At 41.0% G+C, this 10,084-nt stretch overlaps 1 protein-coding gene across 4 annotated transcripts in view; it reads left to right on the top strand.

Annotated features, from left to right (window-relative positions):
* The window catches only part of CASP2 (caspase 2), a 19,070-nt gene that overhangs the window by 4,714 nt on the left and 4,272 nt on the right, over positions 1 to 10,084 (top strand). For 2 of the 4 annotated variants that reach the window (XM_017511302.2, XM_037732368.1), the window contains 4 exons: positions 1,053 to 1,147; positions 1,409 to 1,585; positions 6,648 to 6,776; positions 6,930 to 7,020. In XM_017511302.2, coding sequence (XP_017366791.1) covers positions 1,053 to 1,147; positions 1,409 to 1,585; positions 6,648 to 6,776; positions 6,930 to 7,020 — 492 coding nt within the window. Of the gene's footprint in view, positions 1 to 1,052; positions 1,148 to 1,408; positions 1,586 to 6,647; positions 6,777 to 6,929; positions 7,021 to 7,105; positions 7,171 to 10,084 lie in introns of those variants that run through there. The other 2 variants (XR_005197232.1, XM_037732369.1) reach the window with 2 other exon arrangements.

Genomic DNA, 10,084 nt, shown 5'->3' with positions numbered 1-10,084 from the left:
GGAATGGAGTGGCACCATCATAGCTCACTGCAGCCTTGAACTCCTGGGTTGAGGGGCTCCTCCTGCCTCAGCCTCCCAAGTGCCAGGGACTACAGGTGGATGGCACCACACCCAGATAATTTTTTAATTTTTTGCAGAGAAGGAGTCTCACTTTGTTGCCGAGGCTGGTGTCAAACTCCTGGCCTCAAGTGATCCTCTTGCCTCGGCCTCCCAGAGTGCTTGGATTATAGGCATGAGCCACTACACCCAGCCGACACATATTTTATATTGGGAATAGTTCTTAGTGAATTTGTTAAAGGCTAGTAGGACAGTTAGGCAGGATTTTTTTTTTTCTTTTCTTGAGACAGATACTTGCTCTGTTGCCCAGGCTGGAATGCAGTGGCATGATCTCCGCTCACTGCAACCTCTGCCTCCTGGGTTCAAGCAATTCTCCTGCCTCAGCCTCCCAAGTAGCTGGGATTACTGGCATGTACCACCACATCTGGCTAATTTTTTGTGTTTTTAGTAGAGACAGAGTTTCACCATGTTGACCTGACTGATCTCCAACTCCTGACCTCATGATCTGCCCACCTCAGACTCCTAAATTAACAGGGATGAGCCACTGCACCTGGCCTAGACAGGGTATTATTAATAGTTGGTACTATTTCCCTTCTGTCACAGTTAACAGTTTTTATAATTGATCCTTTGAGCAGCGTGTATGGGCAGGAGGTTCATGCTCAGTAGGCCTCTATAAAGCTGAATGAGAAAAGACTACATTTGGGGCCACCAGCCTGCTGATGGAGCAGCCTAGTGATTTGAACCAGGTTTTCATCAGCTAGCCCATTCAGTCATTTAGCCAGTTGAGCATTTACCACGTGCAGACTATGTGCAGAGATTCTATTAGTAAGTTAAAACTAAGAGTCTCTGTCCTCATGGAGCTTACAGGTTTGGGGAGTGAGTGAGACCAATATTTATCAAAGCCTAGTTCCAAGAGATGTCTGAAGTTATAATGACATATTAAGATTGATGCTTAAGTTATATACTAGTTTGTTCATTTTCTGTCTATACCACAGATACTGTGGAACATTCCCTAGACAATAAAGATGGTCCTGCCTGCCTTCAAGTGAAGTCTTGCACTCCTGAATTTTATCAAACACACTTCCAGCTGGTGAGTTTTGCATAGTGACAAGAGGAAACGAATTGGGAAATGAGACACCCTTCCCAGGCACCTGAACTTAGTTTGCATATACATTTCTCTTCTGCCTTGTTAGAAAGTTGTTGCTGGTTAAATGCCTTCTATGAGCATTTGTCTATTTTTACCTGCTGGGGTGAAGAAGAAGAATGTGATGTTTTTGTTGAAATGACTAATCTAGCCAGGGAATCATCTGTCATCAAGACGCTCGTGGTCTAACTGGCCCCTCTTTCCTAGGCCTATAGGTTGCAGTCTCGGCCTCGTGGCCTGGCACTGGTGTTGAGCAATGTACACTTCACTGGAGAGAAGGACCTGGAATTTCGCTCTGGAGGGGAGGTGGACCACAGTACGCTAGTCATCCTCTTCAAGCTTTTGGGCTATGACGTCCATGATCTACATGACCAGACTGCACAGGTACCTGAGGCAGGAAAAATTGACATGTAAATTAGAGGACTGAATAGCACTTTGGGACCAGAGATACTTTTTGTTTTTGTGCCTGCTGGGATATGTCTTGAAAGTTGTTTGCTCTACTTACATTTTTACTCACTCTGTTCTGCCTCTCACCTTGCAATCTAATAAGAAAGAACTAGTGCCAGCTAATTGTTATAGTGTTGACATTTCAGGTTGTGCTTTCATAGAGTAATAATAGTCTAGGGTTGGGTTTTCACTTTTACATGTTCAGAAGCTTGATTCCCAATCACTCTGGAAATGATGGGACACTGAGATTCACCATCATCAATTTAGTACAGATATTTATAAGCCAGGGCTACACAGGATATTTACTTCTTAGTTGATATTGCTACTTAGCCATTTGTTTATTATTTAAAAGATTACTTTGGCAGATAAAATTTCTGTGAATGAAACAGGGAATGGGGAAAGTATGTTTTCTTTTCTTTTTGAGATGGAGTCTAGCTCTTTCACCCATGCTGGAGTACAATGGTGTGATCCCTGCTCACTGCAACCTCTGCCTCCCGGGTTCAAGCAATTTTCCTGCTTCAGCCTCCTGAGTAGCTGGGACTACAAGCGCACACCACCATGCCCGGCTAATTTTTGTATTTTTAGTAGAGACGGCGTTTCACCACATTGGCCAGGCTGGTCTCGAACTCCTGACCTCTGGTGATTCGCCCACCTTGGCCTCCCAAAGTGCTGGGATTACAGGTGTGAGCTACCATGCCCAGCTGGGAAAGTATTCATAGCAGTTGTATAGCCACAAGTGATATCATAGGGTGGATTGCTTTTGGATCAGATTTCTAGAAATTGTAAGCATTTTCATTATGGGCTGTTCCTCATTAACCTCAGTTACTGTACTGCATGACTGACTTTGTGACCTTCAGGGTTTCTGTTTTGCAATCAACAATGGCCTATTTGTAGATTAATATTCACTCTTTATTTTGATTCCAGAATAATAGAACTTTCTTAAATTTGATTTGAGGTTGTCAGTGGTGAAATTAAAATTTCTAGGAGATTCACTTTGATCTGTTGAGATAGAGGATCTTTGTTTTCCATTCAGCAGTGTCTGTAGGCTTCATTTCTCTTTCTCAGCTGTTCTCTTTCTGTGAGAATAGTTATGTATTGACTATATTTTTGTCAAGACCAGTTTCATCCACAGGTACATGGGTGTTGTCCTTTACATGGTGTTTTTCCAGCTTCCCCGTTGTAGCACATGCAGTGTAGTTAGATCCACCCTTGCTTCAAAGCCACAGCAGGAACAGCTGCTTCAGTCATCAAGTATTCAAGTCTTTCATATGCTTTCCTGAGAAGTCTGCTGGGCATAAAAGGACAAAGGGTGAGGTATCAGTCATAATTCCTACAGAAGGTGACTTAACAAATTGTGCACTAAATGTGTTTTCTTAGAGGTTTTGGTCTAGCCATTTCTTTTACTGGAAATCTATTATGTCATGGTTTTCCAAGTTGTATGCAGGCTGATAAAGGATCTTACACATCTAATAGTTAAAAGATACAATACTGAGTCACTAAGTCAGCTATATACTGCTGTTTTTTTGAGAGACCTTCAGTAGATTTGGTGAGTTTATGAGCTCACTTCATAAATATCATTCTTATTTATGCTAAGCCTGATGTATGTTCAGTGACCTGTTGGATTCTAAATCTGGTTACATTGCTGTATAACTGAAATTGCAGTGGAGTTATACTTCAAGCACCTATAATGGGGAACTATGTGAGCTCCCACAAATTTTTGTAAAGATCAGATGAGGGAGTTTTGACATCAGGAGAAAAGGAAGGGGGTCTTCTTGTATTCCTAAGGACCAAGCAAGATTAGAGAAAATGTCTTCTGACATAGGTAAGAAGAAGAAACACCTAGGTATATATTATGATCAAAAGGATAAATGGAGGAGACAGGACTTAAGTCAGCCTTGAAAGATAGAAGTTACTAAAGCAGAGAGGAGTGTAGAGGCCACTCTAGGCAGGGAGAACAGTATATGGACAAGAAATGTATATGTTATAAACCAAGTAGTTGCAGTGCGTGTCATAATTGAGTGCACAGAATACTCTCTTCCTGGTGGGATCTCCCTAGAGACTCAACTCCTTTATCATATAGCTATTTGGCAAACAGGCAGAACGAAAAAACATAAGATCCTCTTTTTTCCCCACATCAAATCTTTTTTACTTGAGAGGAAAATTCCATTTAAAAACAAGAAATAATATAATCTTAGAGAATCCTCCTCCCCTGATAGTGCTGCAGAGAACATGGGTATTCTCACTCCCCAAATGTTTTCACTTTTCTCTTTGTTATCAAATTTTCATTGCATCTGCTTCATGATGAGGTTACTAGTTCTAGAATTATGCTTTACCATATGTTAGTAAACGAGGTACTTTTCAAAGTGGAAATTTCCTTTTACCATGTGGTATTGTTTTTTTAGCTTGCATTTGGGTCACAAACTGCTTTGAAAATGCAGGGACAAGCTGTGGGTCATCCCTGGAAAATGCAGCTGCCCATATAATTTAGCATATAATTTCAGAGGGTTCACCAGTTACACACTTCACACATTCCCCCTGCCCCTAGCCAAAAATACACTTAGGAGTTAAGAACCTTGCTATTTATAGGAGTACTGTAATTTTATCAAAAACAAATCTGCAGATCCTATTTTAAGCTATGCTACTTGTGGAAAAGTTCCTCCAAATGTCTAATCCCCATTTATTGAATGGTTTAGTCTTAACTAATTTCAATGACAAAGTGCGTGTATTCTTTTTCGGGGCTTTGTTTTCTGTTTGCTGACCTAATCTCACTAAATTCAAAATGCTGGTGATTCAGTGCCCAGGTATATAATTTTTGTTTCCTTCTTTGAGAAAAATGAACTTCCTTAACTATTAAATGTTAAACTCTTATTAGGGTCAGCTCCAGAGGAGCATTCACAGTTATGTATTCTCTTGAAATTATTTATTCTTGAAACAATGTTTTGATTATCTGTCATTACCTTAAGATTTCTATTATTATGGTTGGATTCTACTTACTCAGAAACTACACATACTTTTCAACAAAACCAATCTGTCTATTTCTCGTTATATTGCAGACTTTCAAATATTTTATTTAACTGCATCTCAATTATCTACAAACAGAAGTATTCTGAACAAATAAATCAGTAGTTCTCAAACTTTTCCGTATCAGAGTCTCCTGGAAAACTTGTTAAAACATATTTTGCTGGGGCCCAAGATTTCACATTTCTTACAAGTTCCTGGGTGATGGTGCTATTCCTGCTTTAGGGGCCACACTTTGAGAGCCATTGCAATATGTTATATTATAGAAGTGTGCTTTTTATTTTGGCGGTGTGTGTGTGATTGAAAATATGTGTGTTTTAAGTCTTCCACCCAGATAACTTATTTGTCTTCTTTACATTTTATTCAAGTTTATAATAAAATGAACTTGTTTTCTCTCTGCCCAACTCAGGTAGAAGACTCTGACATTGTGAATTGTAGAGGGAGGCATAGGTTTAAAAATGTGTGTCCAATTATTATGCTCTTTAGGTACATAGTATAACTTTTTCTGATGCATGGACCAACTGCTCAAAGTAGTGGTCTTTGTGTATCGCAACTTAGTGTGAGATAAACAAGATTCTGCGGGCATGGTGGTACATGCCTGTAGTCCCAGCTACTCTAGAGGCTGAGGAGAGAGGATTCCTTGAGCGTGGGAGTTCTAGGCTGATCAGGTGTCCAAACTAAATTCATCATCAATATGGTGACCTCCTGGGAGTGGGGACCACCAGGTTGCCTAAGGAGGGGTGTATCAGCCCAGGTCAGAATTGGAGCAAGTGAAAACTCCTGTGCTGATCAGTAGTCATCTTGCACCTGTGAATAGCCACTGCACTCAAGCCTAGGCAAGATGGTGAGATCCTGGATTTTTTTTAAAAAGATAAACAAGAACACAGTTCTTAAATTGGACTACACCATTGACCAGTAATAGATTTCTTTGAAAAAAGTACTCTTTATTAGATGTGCACATTATAATAATGGCAGATTTTTGCAGTGTGTCCCAAATACAGTGATTGGTCTTTTTTTTTTTTTTTGGTGACAGGGTCTCTGTCACCCAGGCTACAGTGTAGTAGTGCAATCATGGCTCACTGCAGCCTCGGTCTCCTAGGCTCAAGTGATCCCTCCACCTCAGCCTTTAGAGTAGCTGGGACTATAGGCATGCACCACCATGCGTGGCTAATTTTTTCTTTTTTTAAAGATGGAGTCTTGCTAGGCTGCCCAGACTAAGGCCTTTGTCTATAATATCTCTTTTAATCTTCACAAACTTAAAGAAAATGTACTCAAATTTTCTTTTATAAAGTGGAAATCGGAATCTCAACAGCCAGTAAGTTGTTTCAACTTATGAACCCAAGGTTCAAACCTAGATTAATCAGACCCCAGGGCCTGCATATGTAGTCACTGCCCTGTACAGATCCTCCTTCATAGCATGCCCTTTCTGAAACAAGGCATTTTATACAGGTATCATCACTATCTCTCAGATACTTAAAATCTTAGAAGACAATACACAAGTATTGCTATTCTCTTCTGTCATGGTGCTGTCATAGAATAGTTTATTTTCTTGTAGCTGAATGTGCATGTTACTTATTCATAGCTACACTTATAGTCACCCTTGTGCCATTTATATACAAGGGCACTTGCTGTAATGAAGAATCTGGTTATGAACAGGGAACTAATCAGAGTTGATCAGCTCATGATTAGCTTCTTTAGTAACTTGCTTTAATCCAGGAGTTCTCTATCTCAGTGAGTCTGAATCTATATTCAGAATGTTGTGTCTCAGCTCATATGCATTTTTCTTGTTAGTCCATAGCTTTCTTTTTACTTGAGAGAGAAAGTAAGTCTCTCAAAAGGTCTATTCTTCTATCATTGACTGCAGGAATATACGGAAAGCATTTTATCTTCTAATAGCTTAGGGTTTCAAAAAGAAACCAAAGATTGATGCTTATATTGGTGCTGACTCTAAGGCACAACACTAAACACTCCTTTTTTCTAGGAAATGCAAGAGAAACTCCAGAATTTTGCACAGTTACCTGCACACCGAGTCACGGATTCCTGCATCATAGCACTCCTCTCGCATGGTGTGGAGGGCGCCATCTATGGTGTGGATGGGAAACTGCTCCAGGTGCGGATATGGTAGGGGAAGCCAACTGTTGAAACCAGGCTGCTTCACCTGCGTCCTGATGTCTGTCCAGTGATGGCTACTGTTGCATGTGTAGGACCTCAGGAGGCTCCACCAACTGCTTAACCTCCCTTCTTCCTTGTTTCTTTCTGGCAGCTACAAGAGGTTTTTCGGCTCTTTGACAACGCCAACTGCCCAAGCCTACAGAACAAACCGAAAATGTTCTTCATCCAGGCCTGCCGTGGAGGTGAGTGCCCTGGCAGACCAGCACCTGGGTGGTGGCTCCTGGGCAGCCTCCCACCAGCTCTCACTTTCCTGTTTGCTCCTCTCAGGTGCTATTGGATCCCTTGGGCACCTCCTTCTGTTCACTGCTGCCACCGCCTCTCTTGCTCTGTAAGTGTCTCCCAATGCATGGGGTGTGCTGGGACTTGGGCAGCCCATGACTCTCAGGCTGGTCAGCTCTCTGTGCACCACCATACCCTGTTGTCAGGGTTCTCTTCTCCGTGTCCTTGCTTCCTTTCTGAGAATTCTTACTCTTTTCTGTGCTTTATTAACTCTGGTGCCCTTTTTTTGGTTACTCATTCCGGTTATGGATTTTTGATCTGTCTTTTTCCTGTCCTCCTTATTTTATCTCCTTTCACTCTTTCTCCTTTTTACTTGTTCCATGTATTCCCTGCTTCCCTGCCTTCCACTCTTGCCTCTTATCATACGTGGGCCATGCAGGATTGCAGAACAGAATTTGTGTTGGCCTTTGACTCTTCCTTTTCCATGAGCTGCTGCTGCCCCTCTTTCTCTCATGCAGTCCATTTTACTCCTTTAAGACCCAGGACCACAGGATGAGGATTAGAAGCATAAAGGCATGCCTTTCATCCTAGAGGAAAACAATAGCATTTAATAGCTCTAACTTCAGAGTCAAATTCTGACTTCACCATTTACTAGTTACATGAAGATAAAGAAGTTAAATGGCATCCCTCCATCTCAGTTTCCTTAATATAAAATGAAGATAGTCCTTGTACCTACTTCATAAGGTGGTTGTGATGATTATGCATTTAAGAGCTTACTTAGCACAGTACCTGGCTCACAGCACATCCATAAAATATGCCAGCTATAACTCTTATAACACAATCAGTGCCATAAAGGGCTTATAGTTTGATTTAAAGGTCGCTTTTTCCAAACATTCATATAACTACTGTTTTAATCTATCGCATGGCCAGATGTAAATAGCTAATATTATTGTCAGCCTGATCTAAAATTACCAGAGTATAGTCTACTGAGGTCCTACAATGTGATTCAGACTGCAGTAGTTACTACCAGAAAAGCAAAAGGAAATGCCTCTCTAAGGAGCAGACCAGTTACTCAGGAAAATAAAGTAAATATACATGAAATAGCTTAAGACTAATTCACAGGCCTCATGTAAGCAAGGGTGAAATTAGCAAAGTACAAACTGCTTAGGAAGGAGTATGCAGTAAGAATACATCATTTTAAGTGAGGGTAGTTTAAAGAGATTTTGTGAATAGGATAAGGCTTTGCACCCAGAGTAATTTGATTTACATGGTTGTAGAGTAATATCTAGAGTCTGTCGTGGGAAAAGAAACAATACAACATGATAAGCACACTAAAATTAAAAGGGCATGCTGTGTCTCCCTTCTTCCTAAGCAAGTGCTTGGATCTGATTTTAAAACAACATCTGTGTGAGTATGTGAGATGTGGCTGGACACGTGAAGTAGGTTTACCTCATTACAAACCTTTAGTCATAACTGAAATTTTGGACTTCAGCAGGTAAAAGTATGGAACAATCGGGAGCATAAGTAGGAAATAATGGGGTGAATTTTTTTCCAGGAAGGTTGCCATGGAGGGGCTGCACTGAGGAAAGAGGTTATGGGGCAGGAACTGAACTTTTCATTCCCTGCTCTGTCCCCAGGCCTAGAGCACTGCCTGACGCATGGTAGCACTTACAAATGTTGAATGAATGGATGAAAATTAATCTGCCTAAAAAACTGTGGATATCATGTAAAAAACAAATACGAGGATATTGTGACAAAAGAACTAATGGCATTAATTGATTGATGGATCTGTGATATAAAGGTGAGAGAGGAATTCTCCTTTCTCTTTAGCTTGGCCTATTACTTGGTGTCATTACTAACAAAACAAGGACAGTTGTGGTCATTTTCTCCTCCTGTATCCAGGGATTTAATACACTATTGGACCTGGATAAGGAGTAATTGCTCTTTTCTGGAGTAATCTGAATCTTTTGCTGTCTCTCCAACTTCTGTGAAATTAAATCCCTCAAGGAATGACCAGTAGCCAACTGTTCTTAGAAAACTTGAGTTCCCCTGTGTTCCTGCTGTATTTGGTTAATATAATTAATACCTAGAAAAAGCTCCAGCTCCTGCCCCAGTTGGCTTCTAAACTGGAGTTTAAGCTGTATGACGGCAGGAATTTTCTCTTCACTCTGTCCCCAGGGATTAAAGTAAAACAGTGCCCAACACCTGGCAGTTGCTTGACACAGTTTTATTAAATCTGCGTTTTGGTCCTTTTCCCCACAATTCTTGAAGCTTCCTTTCCTTCTTAGGCTCCCCTGTTGTTGCATGGAGCAGGGAGTACTATAAAACAGCATACTCTTACTTTTGATGTGTTGACTTGAAAGTCCTCCCTATCTCTCTTTCCTCCTGACAGCACCCCTGCCCACACCCAAAACAAAATATCATCATCAAAAATAAGAATCTGTCTTGTGATAGATAAAGCCTTTATCAAGAACATGGGCATCTGCTCAAGGTGTGTTGAGAAACTACTGCTAAAATTGAATAAGGATGATCTCTTTCAATTTTCTGGGAGAAAATAGTCTAATTTTCCCCATTTTAAGTTTTTTCTCTTTTAAAATTTTCTTAAGGCCAAGCACAATGGCTCATGCCTATAATCCCAACACTTTGGGAGGCCAAGGCAGAAGGATCACTTGATGCTGGGCATTCGAGACCAGCCTGGTCAATGTAGCGAGACCCCATCTCTATTGAAGGAAAAAAAAAGATTAAAAAAAATTTTTCTTGGCTAGGCATCCCAGCACTTTGGGAGACTGAGGCGGGTGGATCACAAGTTCAAGAGATGGAAACCATTTTGACCAACATGATAAAACCCTGTCTCTACTAAAAATACAAAAATTATCTAGGTGTGGTGGTGCACCCCTATAGTCCCAGCTACTTAGGAGGCTGAGGCAGGAGAATTGCTTGAACTCAGGAGGTGGAGGCTGCAGTGAGCCGAGATCGTGCCACTGCATGCCAGCCTGGCAACAGAGCGGGACTCTGTCTCAAAAAAAA

The sequence above is a fragment of the Cebus imitator genome, unplaced genomic scaffold (genome assembly GCF_001604975.1).
Source record: "Cebus imitator isolate Cc_AM_T3 unplaced genomic scaffold, Cebus_imitator-1.0 Scaffold446, whole genome shotgun sequence".
NCBI lineage: Eukaryota > Metazoa > Chordata > Mammalia > Primates > Cebidae > Cebus > Cebus imitator.
The sequence above is the reverse complement of the archived record's forward strand: the minus strand, read 5'-3'. Positions and strand labels throughout refer to the sequence as shown.